This window comes from Colletotrichum scovillei (assembly GCF_011075155.1).
Source record: "Colletotrichum scovillei strain TJNH1 chromosome Unknown Contig00006, whole genome shotgun sequence".
NCBI classification, from domain to species: Eukaryota; Fungi; Ascomycota; class Sordariomycetes; order Glomerellales; family Glomerellaceae; genus Colletotrichum; species Colletotrichum scovillei.
In genome coordinates, this window is record NW_023336264.1 from 2,216,590 (window position 1) to 2,240,324 (window position 23,735).

The following is a 23,735-nucleotide window of genomic DNA, read 5'->3' on the forward strand; positions in this document are numbered from 1 at the left end:
CCATCGTCAGTAAACCAAAACCCATTTGCCGGGCCCAGTCGTCGCACATCACTTTCCTTTGCAAGCCGAAGCACGCATTGTGCCACCAATGGGTTTTAGGGCCGAACGGCAGAGAAATAGCGTATTACGGAGGTACCATGTCGCATCTTGTTTGTGTGTGGCTTGGAGACCTTGAAGAACTTGAACCTCTTCCCGCCCGCCTCCCCTTGGCATTAAAGATCTTCCCTTCGGCTGTTCTTCTCGAACGTCTAGCAGAGGAACCAGCATTTCGAATGCCGCCGAGCCGACCATGAATTGGTGGGATTTAATTGGAACCGAGTCCCCTGGACGCAATGATGACCTTGAACTTCTGGCTTTGAAGCTCTAGCTTGAACTTTACAGCCCAATCTGCCTCCCCCTCGTGACCATTCTGAAATCTAGATAGAGAGGGTCTAGTATTGAAAACATCATGGTCCTATTTCGAGAATGATTTCCGAAACGAAGACAACGGGAAGCTTGCCTCACGCGGCAAAACGACAAGCTCTGCTCTACCCTTCCCGCCACGAGAACGGAGCATGGGACAACTTTCTTTGACAAGGGGGGCCTCCGTCGTAGTGGCTTGGGAGAAGGTCTCCGCCGGAGAGCATGAGCACTGGGCAGCTGGTGGACCTGGATCTGCCTGTACTGTGGACATGAGACGACATGTCACGGGTGAGTGTGGGCGCGACGTGGACAACGAGGAAGGAGTGCCGGGCTTCTCTCCATTGTTCTCGAACATCTTCGTCTCATACCACTGGAGCAAGGGGGACAGGAGGCAGGTGGAAGAAAACGAATAAGAAAGGAGGTTGTGATATTCCCAGCCGAAGGTCCGGTTCCTACAGCAAGCCGGAAAGGGGAAGGAAGGCATATCATCAGAAAGGTGTCTTGACAAAGTTGACAAGTTCGGGAAGCAGAGAGCTGCGTCCCGCGGACTAATTCTGAACCCTGACTATAACACCAGTCAAAATCCCCAACAGAGTTCAAATAAAAGCCCACCGCCGAGGTGACTTCAAAATGGAACGGGTTACACCAACGAGTTGCAACAGAGCTGGCCCTGGTGCGTTGCGTACGCCGTAGACATATTGACATTGACATGCTACTATAGAAGCGAGAACGTCCAGAAGGACGCAAGAAAAAGGTTAAAGGAAACTCTAAAGGAGCCCCAATCTCCCATTATGACAAGTTTACACGAGAAGGGCCAGAACAGAAGAGGACGAGGGCGTGAGCAAGCGAGCCGAGTAAGGCCCCCGGAGTCTCGGCAAGACCTCGCCACAAGTTACTGAAACGAGAGGAGGAAAGCCTTCCAAAACAATAGGCAAGGCTCATACATAAAAGTGCGCTAGCAAAGATGGAGAGAAAAAAAAGTTCGGAGCATGGCCGGACCAAATTCCTCGCCGGCATCCACTGCAATCGTCGCCAAAGTAGCAAATCCTCGGCCGCCAACTGGTCGACAAGCCCGAAGCGACACTGAAGCGAGAAAGCGACGTGGGTGGTGGTGGTAAACTGGTGGTTTCCTCAAGGGGAAGGGCCTTTAATTTAATTCCCAGGTGTTTGGGGGGGGGGGGGGCAAGGGTGTGTGGTTGCAACCTCTGCCCGTCAACGTTTTGAACTTCGACTTTCCCAAATCCGAACCGGCGCCTCATCCCGGCCTAGTCCCAGCCCACTTCCCGTTCGCTCGGTGTCGCGCCACGTTTCTAGGCGCACCCAAAGCCCCAACCAAGCTCTAGGGGGGGAGCTTACCAATATGTTTGCGAGCCACTGAGCTTCCCGGATGACATTGAGCTCATGTCCGTGGTGCTACACCTGGTTCGTGAGGCTAACTTTTTTAGCTTCAGAGCTGGAAGTGCCAGTGTCAGAATGCTAATGTTAAATTTTTTTTTTTTAAACCAGACAGGGGAGAAGCGGACGTCTCGGCTCGGACGGTTTGTCACGGAAGGCAGGGAAATGCCCAGCTTCCGGAGCTGACGGGTATGGCTTCCGCGGGGGGTCTGGGCCGGGCTGGGCTAGGCTGTCCGCCTTGTCCTATATCACGAAACGATGATGGCTTCGAACATCATTTTGAGTTTGCACTTGTCCATCATTTCTTGCATTCATCTCGAGCTATCCGGCAGGGCCGCGGCCCTGGCCGCGATCGCCCGCGGAACACCTGCACCGGCTTCATTCCGGACGTATATGCTTGAGGGTCGTGGCGGATGGTAATATCAGGGTATCATTCGTAATCGCGCCCGCCTCGACCGTCCATGCCGAGAGCAGCTATCTATCTCTCTTTCCCCCCTTGTTTGTTTTCCATGTGTGTGTATGTGCGTAGAGCTTGCAGCTTGGCAGCTTGAAGGAGGGTTTCCCAGTTTCCCTTTCCTGCGTATTTGTAAATACGATCGCCTTGGAGTCGACCAATGAGCATATCAATCCCGGCCCCTTTGCCCTCCCAGCTTGGCAAACGCAAATCCTTCTGGAGGACGTCCGCTCGGTGAAGCCAATGGCGATAAGTCCGTGAAACGCCGGTCGATGCCAACATCGTGAGTCAGACCTCGAGATTTTTCAAGCCGGCGGTGTGTCATGTACTACGATGAGGAGGTACTTCGGATCTGGTACAATGACCAGCTCCTGTTTCTTCGTTCGTAGCCTCAGTAGCTTCAGCTCATCCTGTTCCAGATGATTAGCCTCGGCTCTCCCTTCAGGGGTGAAGGTTCGTTCCGCAGTCGCTCTACGGACAGCCGTGTCACTCCTCTTACCTCGGTATCCAGGTCCAACACCAGGGTGCCCGACGCATTCACCCAGTTCCAGACCTTGGCGGCAAAGTCCTCCAAGCCTTGCGGTTGCTCCTCGCCGTTCTGCTGCTGCTGCGCGGCGGCGCCCTCGCCCGAGAAGGAGCCCCCTCCGGATGTCTGTAGCGTTGCTGCGTTGAAGGACGACAGCTGACCGCTCGTTCGTAGTATCGCGCCAGTGACTCGGTCGAGGATGACGGTGGCTTTGACGCCGGGTTTGTTTGAGAGGCGCTTGAGGGTCTCGTCCAGCGTGTCTGGTCCGTTGGTCTGCGAGGGGACACATTCTTTGTTTAGCTATGACGCCATGGCTGGAGAGGAGGAGGGGTCGAGGTCGCTCACGGGTGTTGCGTCGGCCATATTTGATGGACTGAGAGTTGAACAAACGAGAGACAGGTACGGGCGACGCTGCTTCTGAGAGCGTCTTAAATGGCACTGAAACTTTGCAAAAAAATCGAGTGTCGCTGGGTCGTGGAAACAAATGAATGCCCCCGAAAGCTGGGTCGGGTCTCGTCTGTAAGGCTGGGTTGGAAGCTAAAGTGCCCAATAATTGGAGCTAGGATTCACCGGGTAACAGCGTCTCGACGTTGTGGTGGGGCTGAGTTGCGAGGGGACCAGGAGCTCGACCAGATTCTGCCGCACCTGACCGCCGAAAAGTTCTGGCTCCAGACTTTGCAGGGGTCCTAACCTTCAATGAGCCAGCCATCTCATGTGAAAAGTGACCAAGACTTTATTGCTCAACGCTCGAGAAATATTACGAAAATTCAGTCTCACAGCCATAAGATTCACAAATAAACCAAGTCAACTTTAAAGGAGAATATCCGAATAATAAGACATCATGGGTTCTAGCACGAGAAAGAAGAAGGAAAAGGCCAAGGACTTTGCGGTATGAACATCTCAGTAACGCTGCCTCTCATGAGACCTCGCATCAATGCTAACATGCTCCCACAGAAACCAAAGTTCAAGGTCGGAAAGGCCAAGGCCAAGCCTACCAACTTCACAGACACAAGTTTCAAGGCGAAGTCCATTGCTATGGGCCACCAGAAGCTTTCAACCGAAGCCCCTGATAACGCCACTCAATTCAAGCACAACCTCTCATTAGCCTCTACGTCAAGAGCAGACAAGCAGCGCAAAGAATCTCTGGCCCATCTGACAAGCCAGGTGCTGGCAGACAACAACCCCGTCGGAACCGCAACGGTGCTAAGCAAACTCCTGCCCCTGATCTCAGACGCGTCAGGTCCTGTTCGCAGCCAACTGCTGAAGCTGTTCCGGGCCCTGCCCGAGGCAGAGGTCAAGCACCACGCCGAAAAGTGCATCATGTACACCCGCGCAGGAATGACTCACCTCTCTGCCGACATCAGCAACGACTCGCTATCCGTTCTCGAGTGGCTTCTGGATGTCGCGGAAGACGAGACCGTCAGCTGCCCCGGCGGTTGGGTCAAGACCCTCAACAGCTTCTGCGCGCTGATGGGGTGGACCGTGAAGACGAGCTCGGGGTGGTCGACCGCGCCCAAGACGGGCCTCCGCACAAAGGACGCACAGTCGCACGCGAGGCAGGTCGCCGTGCTGGCTAGGTTTCTGCAGGCCGGACTCAAGCCCGAGGTTGCGAGGCCGAGTAACCCCAATGCCTATGCGGACAATATGTATCGGGTGCCCCGGACGCCGAACCCTTTTGCGTACCTCAACCTTTTTGGGACCCGCCGGGACGAAGAAGCTGAGATGTATAACGACCGCGAGTCACGGCAACGGGTGTTCCACAGGAGGTTCATGGATTCGTTCCAGCGAGGCGTGGAACAGTCTAAGAAAGAGGGCGGTACCATCGGTCGTTCAGCCGTTGCGTTGGATCAGGCCCTGACCGAAGGTATGAGCGGGTACGAGGCGACGTCTGCTGTTGAGCCTCAAGATCTCCTTGATCTGTGGTGAAGGATATGGCCCCGCAAATCTACAATCATCTACAATCTTTGGCGGTCTCAGGAACCTGCCCGACAAGATTTCCTGCTCGTATCAACCGCTCTCCTGCAGTATTGGAGGTTCCAGTCACTGCCGCTGAATGTCAGTGCCCGAGCAGCTGCGTCCTGACTGTTGGGGCAAAGTAAAGCGCCGGAGGATTTCTTGCGAGATAGAATGACTCTAGGCTTTATCGCGATAGACGTTTGGTTTATTGGAATTGGCGGACGGGGCGAAGTGCTATTCAAGCCGCTCAGTAAGTCCCAAGAGCGTCGCCATCCGCTACCTCATCATGTAGCATCCATAGATGGATATATCAATGATACCCATCTCACCTCGGTGAGACTCCTGTTGTCCAAAGAATGTAGTTACTCCGAACCCACAGCCGGAAAGACATCTCTCAGGTGAATGACTGTCCTTTGGGGTCGTGTGGTGAGCCGATCAGATTGGAAGCTCCTGAATTGTCTTCGTCTAGCCTTACTCTTGACACCAAGCTGTCATCAAGCAGCTTCTCACATGCTCTGATTCGTTGGTCAGATTCTCCATGGGGAACTATTCAAATCGACTCAACTTCAGATACAAAGGTGAAATACGCAGAATACTATGTATCTTCAAGGCCTTTCACCTGCCTTTGTCTTTACGGGATCACTCGTATACTGTTCAACCTCTCCCCGGATTACTTCTCTCTCTTTCTATGTTTTGTCTTGCTGTAGGCAGCTAACTCCAAGGACCTTGTCGAGACAATAAGTCAGTGTCATGTCAAATGAGCGTTGTCAAAGAAGAGATCTTTTCCTTCGTCTGGCCTCTCCTCTTGTCCGAAGCTTCGATGAGATATCGTCCAGTGTTTCCAAGTTCCGATGAGCCTTCAAAAATGAGGCAGAAGGTCAAGTCCCGGATGGTGCTCTCCCGCCCAATTTGAAAGCCTCACGAGGCAGTCACACTTCGACCCTCATGCCCGCTTAGTCGTCCTACCTACCTGCCTCGTTCATTGTGTCATCCTTCCTCTCAGGGCGGTGCCTGCCCTCGGCCTTCAGCCCTTTCGCCCTCTACGGACCGACCTACCGCCTTCCAGCCTTCCGAAGGCTTCCCACCACGGATATTTGTATCTCATCTGCTGCTGCTCAACTTCTTCCTCTTCCCTCTTTTCCTCCACACCCATCACAGATCGTCGAGAAAGGATCACCAGCAGGAGATCAGTTTTTGACTTCATTCTTCGTCTGAGAGGTGAGTACTTTCCAAATTATTTGATCAGCGAATTCATTATTCCCATTTATTTTTCCATCAATCCCCGTCATCATTCATCGACGGATTCGCCGTTTCAACTTCAATTGTGGAAGATGTTGACGAGCGCCAAATTCTTGGCTTCAATCCCCCAAATTGTTTTCACTTTGCAATCAACTTTCACGTTGATTTTCCCAGCCCTTGATCCCGATCTGCTTGCTCCATCGGAGGCTGCAGTTTCTCGAGAACATCCCTTCTTCAAAGCTCCTGCCAGTTTCCTCCTCGGAAATTGACAGTCCTCCGTTCTTTCCTTCCTCATTGTAAACACATCAACCGTTTTCGCATTTCAGTGGCTTCCATTGTTTTCTCTCACACAAATACGGCTTCCTTCTTCTTTCTTTGCGCTGTACTAACTCATCGACAAACTATCCAGTACCAAGGTTCTCGCCCCGTGTAGTCTTCCTTGCAATTTTCGCAGTATCCTTCGATCAAGCAAATCAAGGTAAGTACCACGAGCCGCGTCCTCCCGGCCTCCCAAAAACCAAAAACTAATCAACATGAGCAGACTTCCTCCCGTCGAGATGTCTGCCTTCGACACTGCCGATATGCAGTCGGCTCTTCCTGCCGATGGCAAGAAGGCCCCTGCCGCTGCCGTCAACAGCGACGGTACGAAGTGGGCTGAGCCTCTGCCCTACAACTACGACGAGCTTGCCCAGCAGGGCCCCGAGGTTGCGACTGAGTGGGCTGGCAACGGTGCCGTTTACGAGTGGGATGAGGAGTATGGCGATGTTGGCCCGAAGTTCCCCGACCTCGAGCTGGCTCTCTTCGGTGATTCCAACTCCCGCATTGCCTCCAACTCCGGCCTCGACTTCTCCGTGTAGGTTCCCTTTTGACAGTGGTGTGAACAAAGCTGACGTCTTATAGCATCTCTTCTGTCGAGGTTACCCAGGAGGGTGAGATCCGTGTCGAGCCTGTCCACTCCTACAAGGACGCCGGCTTGCACCCTGTGATGCTGGAGAACATCGAGCTTTGCGGCTATGAGGCCCCGACCCCCATCCAGAAGTATACCCTTCCCGCCATTCACAAGGGTCTCGATGTTGTGGCTATCGCTCAGACCGGCAAGTTTCCTTCTGTTTGCATCTGGTTGACTATTTCTAACGTATTCAAAAAGGCTCCGGCAAGACCGCAGCTTACCTTATTCCCATCTTGAACAAGCTCATGGGCAAGGCCAAGAAGCTTGCTGCCCCTCGCCCTAACCCTGCCGAGATTGCTCTTGGACAGCAGTGGGTTCGTGCAGAGCCTCTGGTGGTCATCGTCTGTCCAACTCGCGAGTTGGCAATTCAGATCTTTAACGAGGCCCGCAAGTTCTGTTACAGAACTATGCTTCGCCCTTGTGTCGCCTATGGCGGTGGTCCCTTGAGAGACCAGATTCAGCAGCTTGGAAAGGGCTGTGATGTTCTCATCGCTTCCCCTGGTCGTCTTGTCGACTTTATCCAGCGGCCTGACACTCTCTCGCTCAAGCGCTTGAGATACATGGTCTTTGACGAGGCCGACGAGATGCTTCACGATGACTGGCGCGAGGAGATGGACGTCATCATGACTGGCGGTGGTAAGTACTCTTTCCCGGTTCTTGTAGCGAACTTCCACTGAACCTTTTTTCCAGAACAGCAGGAGGGAAATATCAAGTACATGCTGTTCTCGGCTACCTTCCCGAAGCCGCTCCGCGATCTCGCGAAGGAGAACCTGTCTTCCTCCAGCGTCCGCATCAACATCGGTCGCATTGGAAGCACTCACACCAACATTCTCCAGCGTGTCTTCAAGTTCGACGCCTTCGAGAAGAAGGAGGCTCTCAAGGACCAGATCAATTCCCTTCCTGCCTGCCGCACCATCATCTTCGTCAACCAGAAGCGTACTTGCGATGACTTGGACGATTTCTTGTTCAACCTTGGCTTCCCTTGCACCTCGATGCATGCTGATCGTACTCAGCTTGAGCGTGAAGCTTCTATGCGCGCTTTCCGTGCTGGAAAGTCTCCCATCCTTATTGCCACTGGCATCAGCGCTCGCGGCATTGACGTGAAGAATGTCAACCACGTCATCAACTTTGACCTGCCTAGCTTGGATCACGGTGGCATTGAGGAGTACACCCACAGAATCGGTAAGTAGAGCCCTCTCTTGCATGTTTTCATTTGCGCATCAAAAATAGCCTTGTGCCCTTTCTCTCGTGATTTTGAAGTGTCACTAACGCAACCAATCATCAGGCCGCACCGGTCGTATGGGTCAGCGTGGCATTGCGACTTCTTTCTACACTGACCGCGATGAGCCCATGGCTAGCGTTCTCGTTCGCACCCTCTTGGAGACTAAGCAGGAGATTCCTGACTTCCTCGAGCCTTTCAAGCCCACTGGCAAGGGCCTTGAGAACCTCAAGTTCGAGACTGAGAGCGACTTCGACCCTGAGGAGGCCGGCATTGCTCACCTTGGCGGCGAGGGCGGCGGCTGGTCCAACGAGGGCGGCGGTGGCGATGTTGGAGGCGATGGCTCCTGGGGCGCTACTGGAGGCGATTCTGGCTGGGGTGGTGGCGGCGATTCCGCCGGCAACGATACCAAGCAGGAGGAGCCCGAGGCCGCTCCCGCTTGGGGCGCTTCTTCTGGCGGTGGTGGTTCTTGGTAATTAGATAATACCTTCTGCATTTCCAGAGGCAAAGTTTGGGTTCTTTGCGGGGTATGTCGACCATAAGATGGGATAGATGAGAGAAGTTGGGGCGGTCTATTCGGAATGCTTTGATGGAGTTTGCCAGAATGGAATAGGATCGCAGCTAATGAATCATTTTATCTCTTGATACCCACACTCGCGCCTCCAGACTGTTAAACTTGCGCTTGGGGGTCCAACTTAGAAGTGTCTGATACTCCAGAATCAAGTCCTTGGCTGACAACATCCGTCACGAGAAAGCAAGCAAGTCAGCCAGCTTTGTTCATTTGGTTCCCTGATTCTGTGACACATGTATAGTACACTTTGAGACTCACAGAGTGATATAAATAGATAGGAATGAAGCTAGGCATGAATGGAAAGTCTCGATGCTTTTGATTAAGTTGATATCTATGACTCCAACCTCTTACTTTTCCTTCCCCCATTATTACTATGATACAAGATCTAGAAAGCCAGAGCAGTGAAGCTCCTCCATTTTCATTTCAATATTCGCAAGGGCTATTAAAGGTGAATTAGGCATTTTTCATTATGTCGAGAATGCCCTTGAATTTGCCTGCCAGACTCTGCGCATAACCCACGCCAACAACACCTCTAGTAAACCGCCAACTCCGCTCCTGTTCCGGAACGGGATATTTTACGGGCGGGGGGATGGCGGTGCGAACGCCCAACCAGCCAAAGCGGTCGACGCAGATGCTCTTGATATTGCAGAGGCCCCTGAGTCCTTCCTCGCCGGCGAACCGGCCGTACCCTGAGCCGCCGACGCCACCAAAGGGGAGCTGGACGGCGTAGGTTGCGCCAAAGTCGTTGACGGCTACCATGCCGGTGTTGAGACCATCGACGACGGCGCGGAGAACGGGGTCGTTGTCGCCGCCGAAGATGGAAGCGCCGAGACCGAATTCTGGCGCGTTGGCTACTGACAGAACTGAGTCTGCGTCGGGGCCAGGAGCGCGCATGATGGTCATGACGGGGCCGAAGCACTCTTCGTTGGCGATTTCCATTTCAGGGGTAACATCGACAAGGAGGGTCGGGACGAAGTAGTGGCCCTTGGGGTGCTCTGGGTGGATGTATCGTTTGCCACCTGCCAGCAAGCGGGCTCCTTGCTTGACTGCCTTCTCAACGAGGGATTCGAGACGGTCAAACGCGGCATCCGAGATCATGGCGCCCACGTCTGCAGTCGGTCCCAGACGAAGACCCTGGACCTTTGGCGCTAGAGTTGCCACGAGCTGGTCGTAAAGCTTCGGCGTAGCAATGATGCGCTCAATTCCAATGCAATTCTGCCCGGAAGCTTGGAACGTACCTCGCATGAGGATTTCAACGATGCGCTTCAAATCCCTGGCGGCGGAGTCAAGGACGATGGAGGGATCCTTGCCACCCAATTCCGCGATCAGAGGTGTGAGAGACTTGGCAGCTGAGGCAGCGACCTTTAGGCATACAGGGCGCGAGCCAATGAAAGTCAAGTGGGAGATCTTTGGGTGAGAGGTGATGTGGTTCGCCGTCTGCGGCCAACACACAACCGTCTGAATCAGGGCGGGATCGTGGCCGTGGGCGATGAGAGCCCCTCTCGCGATACTCGTAAAGTATTGTGAACTCCAGGCCGTCTGTTCAGAGACCTTGACTAGCACACCATTACCGGCGAAGATACTCGAGATGATGGGCCCGACAAGGTTGTGGAACGGGTAATTCCAGCTGACCAGGGCACCGACAACACCGAGTGGTTCGTACCGCACCTCGTTCCGTTTGTATGCCATGAGAAGATTCGTAGGTCGCGGGCTGGGGCGGAGGGCCTTCTCGCCATGATTCAGTGTCCATGTGAGCTTTTCGACGGTCACGAGGATCTCGCCAAGCTGGGCGTCCACCATCGTCTTGCCCGAGTCGAGACAGGCGGCGCGGCAGATGGCTTCCTGGTTATCGAGGACGTGTTGTAGCATCGTGCGAAGCACCTGACGGCGCTCGCGAAAGCTAGTATTCTTCCATTTCGCCTGCGCCGCATGGGCAGCGTCGACGGCGCGGTCAATGGAGGCCGGGGTGGAGGGATTGATGAAGCCGAGAAACTGCCCCGTGGCCGGGGCGTAGCATTGGACTGCGGTTGTGCCGGAGATCTGAATTGTACAGCCCTGTCAGCCATTGATTCAAGCTTGAGAAAGGGGTGGAGATCTAGGCAACGTAGTATACCATACCTTCACACTCGTCTCCTTGACAATGGAGTGCTCGTCGGGAATCTTCGGCGGCGGGACGGTGTATGGGACGGCCTTGTCCTCGTTCCAGCTCTGTGCCAGCCGCAAGAGAAAAATACTGATCGCAATAGCAGCCGCAGCTAGAACATACTGAGAAAACCCGGCCCTATTGCGAGCACGTCGAGTTAGTCTTTAGGTCTCGAGCACAACTGTGACGCCACTTTCGGCTGGCAGTAGCTTACGGAACGGCGTCGAGATACGCGTTGAACTTGTCGGCGACCTCATCCAAGAGTTGTGCGTCCATGATGAAGTTTACCCGGGCCGAATTGTGTATCTCCAGAGTGCTTGTGACGGAGAGATTCTGCAATGGCCGTCGTGGGCACTGGGATCGTGAAGATGCTTTGTTCAAACACCGAGCCCCCTCCAAGCGGATCCATCGATGAGGTTGCGGCGCATCGGATGTTCTTGGTCAAAAATCAGCAGAGCTCGGGGGAGCTTGCCCCGGTCTGGTTCCTTGCCAGGGCCCTCGTTGTGGTGGGACTTGCATCTGGCATTGGGCAGGGGCTAGCTGCAGGGGTGACAGGCACACGGCAGGTAGTGCGCAATACATTTGGTACCTGAACTTTCCCAGTGTCCCAGTCAAGTGCTCATATTCTACTGGACTCTTGGAAAGCAATGTTAGGCCCTGAGCAAGGCGTGTTGCCTGATAACGTTACTAGGTATTTGAAAAACATCATCACCGCAATCTTCTCGTCTTCATACTGTCAGTTGATGAAGGGGAGTCACAAGTTTAACACCCAAGGAACTCAAAGTTGAAACGGGTCTTGGTAACAATTCAAATACCACTTGGCTTCTGTCTGTGTGGCTCATCTTCAAGCTTTCCCCCTATTATGTTTTGGTTTTTTTTTGCATCTTTTCCCTTCTCATGCTCGCGCGTATGTACAAAAAGCGTCAACAGCGCGAGAGCTGTGCGCCATCACATTGTTTGGTCCGCCCAGACTCACAACGCCCTAGGGCCTGACGAAGAACATCCAGCACCCTCAGCATGGACTGGTCCCTGGCGCCCCCCTCTCAATTCTAGGATGCACACCAAAGCTTGCACAAAAATGCCTTCCGAGACTTCCATCCCTTTGTCCTCCTAAAACGCCGTCGCAGTAGGAATCCCTACACAATAAAAATACCAACAAAACACAATGGATTCGGAACCAAACAGAAAAAAGTAGTGACGAGCGTGTGTGTGAGTGTGTGTGGGTGACAAAGCATCGAGTCGCTGGCGTGCGAGAGGTGGAATGTCGTAGATCGCTCATGCAGATCGTGATGCATCGGGGGATATCAACAAAACAGCAAAAAGAAACAATACGGCCCTGTCGGGAGGGCCAGGCCGGATATAGTACAAGGAGAATTCGATTCGATTCGGTCGGGATCTGGAGCAGCCGCTACATGTTGGCGCTCTTTGTCAATGACAGACCCCGTAGTCGTCTAGGATGGAAACGATCGCTGTAAGACTGGCTAGACTCTATCCGTGAGAGGCGAGCGGCCGAGGTAAAGTCGTTACTGGCCTCGAAACTGGCCCGTGTGCGGTCCATCGAAGCTCGCATTCGATCGTAGGATGGTCGGGCTCGATCGTAGGAGGGACGGGGTCGTTCGAAGGAGGATCGCATCGGAGGGGTCATGTCGAGGGACTGCGTTTGCATCATGTCCATCGATTGCCGGTGGCCCGTGTAGTTGGTGCCATCGCTGCCGTTTTGGCTGCGCGGGTTGTGCGTCGTGTGTGTTGCAACTGAAGGTGGATAGATTGGCCTTCTGTCCTCATCCACACTGGCATAGTGTATATGCTTACCCTTGCGCGAGCTGACCGACGAGTTCGACGGGGTCTTACTCGCCGTCTGCTCCCCAATAACCGTCGCGTCGTCGCCCTGCGTGAGACGAGAGAATTTTCCTTGCCGCTCTTGCTCGCGGATGATGTCGACGTCGTATGGGAAGTAGACCTTTTGAATCGCCTTGATCGCGAACCGGGGAAAGAGACTGATGACCGGTACAATGAAGAAGACCGCCCAAAACGATGCTTGGGCGTATACCTGCGGGGCGGCTTGATAGAAGAACACTGACCCTTCGGTGGCTGTGTAGATGCCGGTAACGATGAAAATCATAAGGTCGCTGAGGACTACAATCAAGATCATGATCCAGTCCCACCGGTACGTGTTGATGAGGATATACGCGTTGATGACGAAGACAGCGGGGTGTGCAATGTAAGCGCCAAGTCGCGTTCGGTCTTCAATATTCAGACCGTTCTTCGTCACGAAGCTCGTGCTGCTCACTGCCAAGTACGGAATGTAAAAGACCATGACCGATTGGTAGACGCCGTCAAGCATGTAAAGCCTGGAACCTAGTTAGCATCGCATCAGGGCCACTGCTGTGACCATACGTACCAGAATTTGGTCTGTGTCCATTCCAACCGTTCGATACCACGGCGATAAAGCTGCGGTACAGCCAGAGAGACCTTGTCCGAAACATCCTGGTCAAGAACACCCATAACGACCACCGGAACCGAAGTGAAAAGGAGGTTGAACAATAAGATGTACGTGTACTCGTAGATATACGTAACGTCGAAGTCGCAGTAAATTTGGTACCAGAAGATACCAAACACCCACACAACGTTCTTGTAGAAGAAGTTGGCAACCGTCTCGGCGAGACGACGGTACGACCATCGACCGTGTACGAGCACTAGCCGCGATAGGAAGCGGAACTGAGCGATCGCGTAGTCTGAAGACATGACCGCTTGTCGACCCTCCTCACCTGCGATACCAACGCCGACATCTGCCTCTTGAATCATGGCAACATCGTTGGCGCCGTCTCCAATGGCGAGAGTCATGACATCCAAACCGTTCTTCACCATGTTGACTACGGCGGCCTTCTGAGCAGGACTGACTCGGCAGCAAAGAACCGACTTGCACTGCTTGCAGAGAAGCAGGAACTTCTGCTTCAAAGCATCGTGGAGAACCCACTTCAAAGAGAAACCGTCAATGACCAGGCCGTGGGTAGGGCCAGGTGGTTCGTGGTTCTTCCTGGCCTTGGCCAAGTCGTCGTCGTCGCCCTTCAGGCCGAAGTCCTGTAAGTACTTGTCGAGCTCCTGCTCCAAGATGTTGAGGAAATGTTCGTCCGGTGTCTCGCCAGTTTCGTCTTCGTCAACTTTCAGGTGGATAAGCTCCATGTCGTTGTTCAGAAGGTTGCAGGAGAAACCAATGTTGATAGCAGTCTCGACCTTGTCGCCAGTGAGAACCCAAAGCTTGATGCCAGCGTCGCCCAGCAGAGCGATGGTATCGGGAACACCATCTTGCAGTCTGTCTTCGATAGCGGTGCCTCCAAGTAGTGTCAATTCGCGCTCAAGGTGATCTGCGACCTCCTCCATCTTCTCTTCTCGATGTTCAAGAGCCGCTGCGGCCGCGTCGTACTCCTTGCGCCAGGTGGCGTATTGGTCCTCGGTGAGTTCTCGCTGTGCAATACAGAGCGTTCTCAAACCTTCGCGGGCAAACATTTCCAAGTGCTCTGCGGTAAGTTTGCGAAGCTCTTGCTGCTCGCCCCGCTTCAGACGCGAATAGATGATACTGTCCGCTCCCTTGCAGATGAGCAGAATACGGTTGTCAGGCATCCGTACAATTGCGCTCATACGTTTTCTGCTCGAGTTGAACTCGATTGTGTTCAATATCGGGTAGAACCGATCCTCACCCATCACATTCAGGTTGATGCCCTCCTGAGAGCTGCCAAGCACCGTGAAACCCATGTCGCGGGCTGTTGCGACAAGGGCCGCCTCGTCAGGTGATTGTGCCTTGAACAGCATCTTTGGCGGAGATCCGGGTATCTTCTCGGCGATGACGGTATGGCACAGGGCGAGGCAGAGCATGAAGTGCTCATTCGCCACTTGCTGTTCATCACCAGAGTCACCCGCCAAGTCAGAGACATAGTCAGGCGCAATGAAAGTCAGGTCGGAGTCATGCAAGTAAGGGTTGTCGTGAATATTCCTGAGACCGTCGAGCGCACGTATTTTGGCATCCGCAATTTCGGCTCTGGCTTCGGCTGCCTCCTTCTCCACGTCAACACCGAGGCGTTTCTGCATGCCAGCTTGAGCCTCCGTGTACGCTTCGCCATACGGCTGTCCATTGATAGTTGCTTTCTTGAACTCCATGACGTTTTGTGTCAGTGTACCGGTCTTGTCGGAGAAGATATACTCGATCTGGCCAAGGTCGTCGGAAATATTCCACGACTTTGGAATACAGGGTTGGTCCAGGGGTTCGTAGTACATCTCAACGTCGCTGTAGATGAAAATCGCCTGCAGAAGGCGGACAATTTCGAGAGTGATGTAGAGAGCAATGGGAATCAAGTTCTGGAACACAATAAGAGCGGCCCAGAATGTGATGAAGCCGGACATGGGTGCCGTTCCTCCGATAGACCCAAAGTCAAAGAAGTGTAAAGATGCGTCCGTTTTCGCCCATGCGACACCGTTGACGATGCCGGTCAAGACGCAGAGAATGAAGAGAATGCCGAAGTTGTAAATAACATTGAAGTTCATTTCCCTGGCGATTCTGGGACGCTTACTGGGCGTGATACCAGAGTTGATCATGATTTTGGTGTCATGTCCCGTGAAGGCGACGACTCCAAGGGCCCATTCCGTGTTCCTCAGGTTGCAGCCACGGAGAAGCAAGTTGTCGATCGTAATGGGCTCGGTCATCAAGTCGGGCTCGGATGAGTCTTCGAAGGTTTGATGCCAACGAATGGCACCGTTATACTTGTAGAGATTGGGCTGCGGCGGTTCACTCTCGATCCAGAACTGGGCTCGTTCGCAGTCCCTGGCATGCTTCAGTGATCTACCACACCTCAGTGCTTGTCGGACCTTCAAATTCGTCTCGCCGTCCAAGTTTTTGGTTTCGACGTAGCAGGCGCCATCTGGGTCAGATGTGGACAGTACGATAATGTCAGCTGGCAGCTCGTCGTCGTTATAAATCCGCACAAAGTCGCCAACTCTCAAGTCTTTCCAGTGATCCTTGTGAAATCGGGCGTCACCTTTGACCGGTGCACTGCGGTTCACCACGTCTCCCTTTCGTTGCATCAACTCTCTGACGCGCTTGTGGTCGTCTTCTTGCGGGACCTCGAGAGTCTGACGGGGAAGTGGAGAGGGAACCGGCGTCATCTGGATATCCTCTCGGGCGGATACAAACGAGTCTCGATTGGATCGGGGTTGGTTGAAGGAGTCTCGAGGGATGTGGGTCTCAACCGAGGGTCGCGGCGCATCGGCGTACGCTTCTGGGTTCTTGCGCACTGCCAATTCATTCCTAGCCTTCTTGGACCAAATGCTTTCGATTGTGTGCCAGACAAGGCCAAAGAAGCGACTGTTGGCCTTCTTAATGCGCCTCCACAGAGAAATGTTATCATCCTCGACGTTGACGTTGTTCCAGCCGCGCAGACGATGAACGGGGGCGTTGTTGAGCTCGATATCCAAAATGGTGCGACGGTAATCTTCGATGGCATCCTTGATTGCCGTGACAGTGACGATGAAAATCAAAGGTACCGAGTTGAGACCTGGATTCGTACCGCCGAAAATGGGGAAGAACTACAAAGGGTTGGAACTGGTTCAAACATGCATTGGGGAAGACCTCGAGTCCGACTTACCACCAGGATGACGAGGAAAAGGAAAAAGATGTTTGCGATATTCTGGAATTGAAACCACAAGTTCTTGGGAACGAAACTTATGGGCGTATACTTTGCTGTGCGGATCTTGTTTCTCGGAAAATGCTGACTTGGGTGACCTTCCTCGTCTAGAAGCTCCGCGGGCAAAGGGAGGTTGAAGAACATTTTCCTGCCACCATTTCCTTCCTCGGGATCAGTGGCCGTGTTGGCCTCGGTTTGTAAAGATTCAGTGCCGCCGGAGTTACGACTCTTCTCGCTGTTATGTTTCTTGTGGCCGGCGCGGTGCATGATGGAAAGCCTCTTCTTGTTGCTGCTCTTTATCGTCATCTTGCGGGTAGCCCATCTCGTCCTCAATGTTGTCAGCGCGGGACCCTCGGGATCGTTGGCGGGATCGTTAGCAGGATCAAGGGCCGCGTTGGGCCCTTCTTCGTTCGTGGGCGCCATCGTGGTCTCTTGGTATACGGGCGAGCAGCCCGATCAACCCGAGTGGTCCTCCAGTATGGCCACGTCCGGCCGCAACGTTGGTCCCAGACGGGGAAGGGAGACGATGTGTTGCGTGGTATTCCAGGACGGGGTAATCGATTGCGGAGGTCGAAGTAAAGCAGACTGTTATTGTTGAATGAATTGTGAGAGGGAAAACGAGCGACCGTGAGTGTTCAGCGTAACGTCGTCGTCGTTGTCGTCGATGTCCGTCCGAGGTTGTGTTGTGGTGGTGTTGGCTGGAACTTGGGCGAGATGTGTGGTTCGTGCGAGGGAGTAGCAGAATTGAAAGGGAGTGGTCGGAAGGGGGCAAGAATTATTTTGGCTGAAGGGGCCGGGAGGCGCTGTCGCGGTGTTTGATGACAGCGTTGTCCATAAACCCGCTGTGAAGGGGGGAGGGGAGTGCAGAGTGCAGAGTGCAGAGTACAGCTGGGTACCGGGGCAGACGGGGGTGGGTGGGTAGGTAGGTAGGCGAAGGTAAGGTACCTCGAGTCAACCCCTTCAGTGTCTGGGAGCAGCGGTGCGCGCAGTCAGTTTGTGCAGAATGCAGGCGGCATAGCAGTAGATGAATTGGACAGTGCTTCGGCCATTTAGACGGCCAGGACGGGTTTGTGAGGCACGGGGGGGAGGACTCGGAGAAGACTGAGAGGGGGGAGAGGAGAGACAAGACATGGAAGTTATCCACGCTTGGATAAAGTACCTCACCTCACCTCATGGATCTCACTCCCGCTCTCACTCTGTGCAATGGCGCAGGGGTAGGCAAATGTACGTATCGGAGGTACTTGGAGGGAGCATGGCGGCGGAAGTATCTCGCCCTACCGTTAGAGTGGGGGACTGTAGCAGAAACAGCCTAACTGGGTACGGACCTTGACCAGACCAGAACAGGTACTGTCTGTAATTGCCCTTGTATCGTGCTTTTTCTTCTGATTCCCGTCCCCCTAACTAAAAGGCTTGATGGCTCAGATATGTGCAAAGGGTCGAGTTCCACGTTTGTAACAAATTTCTCAGGGCACGCCGCACCACTGGAGATAAGTCGGAGGGAGAAAGGCACAGAGAGGGATGCACGATTAAGGTAGAAGCGGAAAGGAAGGGAGACAGACGGAGTTGGACGCTCGAGAACAGTGGGAAAGGGCGGAAAGGAAGGAGAGCAAGACGGAGGAGAGAGAAAAGAACTGGAGAGAGGAGCAATCCATCTATCCAACCAAGCAAGCAGCAACCAAGCAACCGAAAGCGCGAGCCCGTGGTGCGGGTGCCGTGTCGGCCGGGCCAGTTCCCAACTCCCATTTCCCCCCACCTCACTCACACCTCTTTTTCTTTCCCTTCCCGCAGATGGAGTGTTGTAGATGCACCTCAGAATGGCGGCACCACCACCACAACCAACAAGCGACAAGCAAGAATGCACCACCATGATCACGACTCCTCCGTAAAACCCAGACAGCCCCGTCGGGTCCCTCAAGTCCCTCTCTGCCCGTCAAGTGGTCACTCGCGTCACCGATGCACACCACCCTCCCGCAGAGTTGTGGCGCCGCAGGTACATGGCAGAGTACCAAGGGATGGGCGCGTCAAGTGGCCGCCCGCCCGGATGGCCCGGGGACTAGCAAGACTCCACGTCCGTCTCTGCTCCAGTGCTCCTGCAGACGACTGGGCTAACGTTGGTAGCAGAAACTGCTCAAGGGAAGCGCAAGGCGACAATTCCCATCTTTTCTTGCTTAAGCAAGCACGGCGAAGAGGACGATTCCCGCTTAGTCTTGTCTTGTACGACAGATCAAAGCCGCGCTTCTGTCTCTGTAATCATGACCATGTACTTTGTACAGTCGATGAGCAATCATGAACCACCTACGGATACCCTACCTACTGGCTACAGATACAAGTCGCAACCTTGACGCTAGTCGGCTGCTCGGCGGACGATGGAGGTTGATGGATGCGTGCAATTGGTAATCACCCGCCAGCCTGGCCAATGGCCCAGTCCCGTTCTGTCTCCCTCACTCTCGCTACCACGGCGACAGGAGATTCGAGAAGAGTTGAAGCATGGAACCCGCCATGGACATTGACACTCTGTCCATGTTTTCTCCTTTGCACTAGCATCGGCTCTAGAGATTTCCATTTCCCATGCAACCTACCCTGCAATGTGCCCACTGAGTGCCAGGCCTCGCCCTCTTTTTCCCACCCCGTTTTTGATATAATACCCGACCGCTATCAGGTATCCGTACAAAGTATCCGTACGTATACCTGGCCATGTGGACAACTTGACAACCGCCGCAGTACACCGTACCTTCATTCGCAACTTCGTCGTTAGACTCCTAGTGATGTGCCTGCAACTGCGAGGCGTGCATGAGAAAGAGAAAAAGGAAAAGCAAGCAGTCGTCCGGGACCTCTTCGCCCCATGCTTCCATAGTCGTCGTCCAAACACAGCCAGCCAGTGAGGAGATGAGAACTGTAGTCAACATACCTATCTGACCTCACCAATCTCGACACATTACCCCCCATTCACGTCTACCTAGGTAGGTACGCATAGCTTAATCCATTGGCCATTTGATGATGGTTGTGGTTCATGAGCAACAAGCACGAACACAACAAGACCAGGCCAAACGGGCACAGAACGGGCCGTGGCCATAGGGCCTTGGGCTTGTAATGCAACGCCCTACTGTCAAACCAGTGAGCCCAGGTCTGGTAATTCCCGTCTGGTAATTCTAGTTCCTTCGTCACGATACCTAAGCCCTGGGCGCGGACCAGAAGTACCCGTCCGTGTCAATTTGCCGGAGAGGAACATTCTTGATGTTGATCATGTCAGCAGCTTCCAGCTAGGTACCTAAGGTAGCGGATTCCTATCTCACTACGGAGTACGTACCTCGCCATTCCTGCCTCCCGCCAGCCACAGCTCCTTCCTGTCTAATCACGCCGAAGGAAGATGCTTACCTGATCGGCAATTTCTGGTAAAGAACGACAACGGATGCCACGGTCATCCTTGTGCTCGCCCTTCCCAGCGAACGGTTGTCTCTTTTTTTTTTTCTGTCTGCAATGCTGCATCAACAACCTAATGAAGCAAAATACACTCACCTTCAAGGTTTGCGACTACATCCAGTCGTCCAATCGATCAAGATCCGACCCAACCCAATTCACTTCATCTTCAAGCACCCCAGAGTCTGCTTGCCATTCTTCCCAGGCGTCAACTAACACGGAACACTCAGCACCCATGATCCGCCGTCTATTCTGCTTCCGGATGCGTCACGTCCGTCTGCGCACTGCGTATTAGCGCTCACGTGTACCGACTACCGGCTTCCCGTGTCTGCATAGCACAACTTTCGTTTCTGCCCCGCCAGGCTTCTTCTCCCTTTCCGTCTACCGCTTTCGCCGAAATTTTATGGAAGAACATGGTGGGCAACTGGGAAGAGACAAGCACCAAAGGAAGAAAAGGCATGGATGTCTCGTTGCACAGCCCAGCCACTGCTACTGCTCGCTGACATCGATCCGGCCGTCGACTGTGTGCTGGCAACGCTACACACTGACCACAGGCAGATCTCAAGAGCAACCACGGCGGCTACTGGTTCACTCGGATGAGCTCCAGTCAGCATTCCTTCCTCGCAACCAGGCAAATCCCAACCTCGAGGCGGTCACCTACAGACACAGGACGATTCCTCTGGGCCACTTCCCAGCCAGTGGCCCGGGATCAACCAAAACCAATTTGCTGCGTCACAGTATTGCCCTGTTACCTCCAATTGCTCTGAGGCTGAGCAGTTGGCGCGTTTATTACGGGAAGCAATCGTCGTCACCCTGGCCCATCCACTGCCCGTTCTCCTGCGTATTAACAGGGACTTGAAAGATGGACCCGTTCCAGGCGCAGGTATCGCTTCTCGCCAGAAATTAGATATGCCGGTTCTGACAATGACCCATACTTGGCTGTCAACTGCCCCCCGAAGGAGAAATTGGCCAAGAATGTGCCAGCCAGGGGGGAGCACGCAGATGGCCCCCAGAGGGGCAGTTCAAGTCTTGTCTTGATGACTGGCGGAGCATCAGAACTGACGCCTCATTTACGAGCCACCGATGCCATCCCGGGCTCACTGGCTCCGGGTCGCCGTGTGCTCCATATCCCATCTCATTTACACCTCAAATAGCAAGCGACGACACTGCATCGGCCAGGCCCCCCGTGATGGAAGTGGGCGGTCGACGGGTCTCAGGGTTGCATCGTACCCACGGCGCCCGGACGGATCGCGAATCTTTGCGCCTGTGGCACTAGGGCCTGTTAGGCATGCGGGATTGAGATGCGCGCTCGAGCAAGCCTGCTAGTGCTCCTCACCTGAGCCAAGCTTTTTCAGTACCTATGTCGTGTCAAGTTACAGAAAACAACTCGCCAGCCAAGCTCAATTCCTTCGCGCGGGATTCGTAGCAGTCCACCACTACAACGGCGCAAGACAGCGGTACATCAATGGCATGGAAGAAGCAGAAAGTCACATACAAACACACATAGAGATCCAACCGTTCGGGGGCAAACATGAGGCTGAACACCCATTGAGAAGAGACTCTCGAGGAGGCGATCCCGTCCCGATCGCACCGCTCGACCAAACCGTCCTAGCTACACGGGAACGGCATCTTGAAACAAATCTACAGCCGCTGTGAAGGCATGCAATCAGTCACTCAGCACCCCTTTGGTACCTTTGGCAGGGGCAACCTTCTTTGCGCCAGACCTTGGCAGCCTCTTCTGGGATCGCCTTTGCTCACAGATCTGTCCGTGTTCTTCTATTGCGATACAGGGAAGATAATGCTAGAATGAACTACTCAGCGCTCACCAAGGAACATCGACGTTGTCAACGCTGATTCCAAGCCAACAGAGTCGTTAAAACCGGGCCGGCGAGCAGTAGGTAGCCGTCACATCAGTCAGCTAGCCTCACCTTCTAGGCTCCTCCTCGTCAGCACCATTGATCGGTCCAGCCATTTGCATCAAGCAGTCAAATCGCTGTCTATCTCCAAGTGAGACTCCACTTGAAGGGGTTCGTTCCAAGGGGACATACTGCCACATTCGCTAGCAATGAGCGTACTAATACCGCACACATCTCAATTGGGATATAGACAGGAAGTGGAGGGACGTATGCAGAGTCGGGCCTTCGGGGCTTGCGATATGTCCATTCGGAGGTAGGACGGGGGGCGCGGGACTTGCAGGACGCACTAAATAGCCACGCATTCACGGCGCGGACGGAGCCCATTTTGACGCCGAGGACGACGAGGGTGGGACGAGTGAGACTCTCGCGCGCCGTTCTCACAAGCGGACGCCGCCCTTGAATGGCACAAGTAGAAAGTATTACAATGTACCTACCCCAAGAAAACGCGCCAAGCACCACACCATGGGCAGCTCGACAGGTGGACTTTTGCTTGGGCATCAAAGGGCGGAACGGTTGTTAGCAGCAGTGGCTGCTAAGCATCTTCTCTTCCAAGCCGCGTTTGTCGCACAGATTCTGCCTCGAGAATTCTGTGCGACTTAAAATCAGATGCGGAACCCGCTCAAGCCAACACCCAGATTTCGTACCTACGTCGATTGACACTAGGTTGTTCTCATCCAATCCAGGACCTCTCTGGGATTCAGTCTTTTCCCGCAAGGAAACGGACGGAGGACAATAGATGGGAGGCGGGAGACAGAATGTGGCTTCGCGCTGGAATCCCCACGCCCCCTTCGATGCAAGCCCTTCCCAAACGTGCAAGCGGAGGCCAGACGGCTTACACGGGACGCAGGCTGATTTAACCTTCTAGGATGATCGCTTTGATCGCGGCCCAAGGTCCTGGAACAGGTTCAACGATGCACCTTTGACCCGGACCACTGTCTTTACAGATGGGTTCCCTGAGCAATTTTTGGTCTGATGACAAACTCGGCAAGTTTTCGAGTGTGCTCCAAGCGTCTGGGCAGCGTGGCCAAGGACTGTCTGCAGGGCCATGACCTTTCCTGGCTATCGTAGATGTGCGAGAAAAAGAGGGGGAATGAGGGACGGGACATGGCAAACGGCTACCTGTTCACGTCGCCCAGGAACTCCTGAACTAAGCAGTCATGTACCGCAACGATAACCCAGGACCACAATGGCCCCTATTCCGGAGTCCTTTTTGGCCCCTGAAACCGCGAAAAAAGATCTCGAGGGATGGATGCGGTCTCCAACGGTTCGCGCTGGGGATCCTCGGGGTCGTCCTCTTGGCCGCTCTTCATTGACAGCCCGGGGTTGTGGACTGCTGAGCAGTCCGCTGCCCGCGTTCCTGCGCGGTGATGAATGATCAAATCCGTTTTTGATGCACCTCCGAAATCCTTTTACTCCCGTTATCCGTAGCTTCCGCCGTCGCAATCATCTCCGCCGCCCCGCGGTTGCCGAACCTCTGTTCGTCCGACACTAACCCGAGTCGAGTCATCGCCGGGCCTCACATGTGCCGCAGCCAAGGGAAGCTTTGGCAGAGAAGAGAAGCAACAAAACGTGAGCTGCCACTGTGGTACCCGGATGCTTGCTGTCAGGTGTCAACCGTTGCTCCTTCGTTCAATATCTCACAAAAATCAACAAGCAATGTCACAGCTACATAGAACGCTTGCCCAAGTGCGAGCGGTTTAAGACGCCAACCCCTCTACCATGAATGAGTATGGACACAGTAGCTAAAAGGAAATGGTTCCGTCCAAACGAGAATATGAGGCGGAGATATCAGTTATCAAGTTGCTCACTATTAAACTGATGCTTTGTACCTATCGAGAAACATATTCATGAAGTCGAGAATGGCCGCACACGT

General features: G+C 53.9%; 4 protein-coding genes across 4 annotated transcripts; 1 reads left to right on the forward strand and 3 right to left on the reverse strand.

Moving 5' to 3' along the window:
- Positions 1 to 2,205: 2,205 nt before the first annotated feature.
- On the reverse strand, positions 2,206 to 3,326 carry HER10_EVM0008669 (uncharacterized protein). Its single transcript, XM_035478183.1, has 3 exons — positions 3,123 to 3,326; positions 2,751 to 3,050; positions 2,206 to 2,661 (listed from the first exon to the last, which is right to left on the reverse strand). The coding sequence occupies exons 1-3, from the start codon at positions 3,138 to 3,140 to the stop codon at positions 2,557 to 2,559; spliced, it is 423 nt and encodes a 140-aa protein (XP_035333024.1). The 5' UTR covers positions 3,141 to 3,326; the 3' UTR covers positions 2,206 to 2,556.
- Positions 3,327 to 3,495: 169 nt separating this feature from the next.
- Positions 3,496 to 8,616, forward strand: HER10_EVM0004145 (DEAD/DEAH box RNA helicase; the record flags this gene model as incomplete). Its single annotated transcript, XM_035473797.1, has 8 exons — positions 3,496 to 3,666; positions 3,732 to 4,699; positions 5,691 to 5,829; positions 6,530 to 6,825; positions 6,873 to 7,066; positions 7,120 to 7,557; positions 7,612 to 8,103; positions 8,207 to 8,616. Exons 1-8 carry the CDS (start codon positions 3,619 to 3,621, stop codon positions 8,614 to 8,616), a joined length of 2,985 nt encoding a protein of 994 aa, XP_035332469.1. The 5' UTR covers positions 3,496 to 3,618.
- Positions 8,617 to 9,016: 400 nt separating this feature from the next.
- On the reverse strand, positions 9,017 to 11,281 carry HER10_EVM0007204 (aldehyde dehydrogenase). The gene is made up of 3 exons (XM_035476768.1): positions 11,069 to 11,281; positions 10,830 to 10,992; positions 9,017 to 10,751 (listed from the first exon to the last, which is right to left on the reverse strand). The coding sequence occupies exons 1-3, from the start codon at positions 11,128 to 11,130 to the stop codon at positions 9,165 to 9,167; spliced, it is 1,812 nt and encodes a 603-aa protein (XP_035332848.1). The 5' UTR covers positions 11,131 to 11,281; the 3' UTR covers positions 9,017 to 9,164.
- Positions 11,282 to 11,601: 320 nt separating this feature from the next.
- HER10_EVM0012348 (phospholipid-translocating P-type ATPase) lies at positions 11,602 to 18,180 on the reverse strand. The gene is made up of 3 exons (XM_035483179.1): positions 16,491 to 18,180; positions 13,256 to 16,431; positions 11,602 to 13,205 (listed from the first exon to the last, which is right to left on the reverse strand). The coding sequence occupies exons 1-3, from the start codon at positions 16,950 to 16,952 to the stop codon at positions 12,263 to 12,265; spliced, it is 4,581 nt and encodes a 1,526-aa protein (XP_035333498.1). The 5' UTR covers positions 16,953 to 18,180; the 3' UTR covers positions 11,602 to 12,262.
- Positions 18,181 to 23,735: the final 5,555 nt, after the last annotated feature.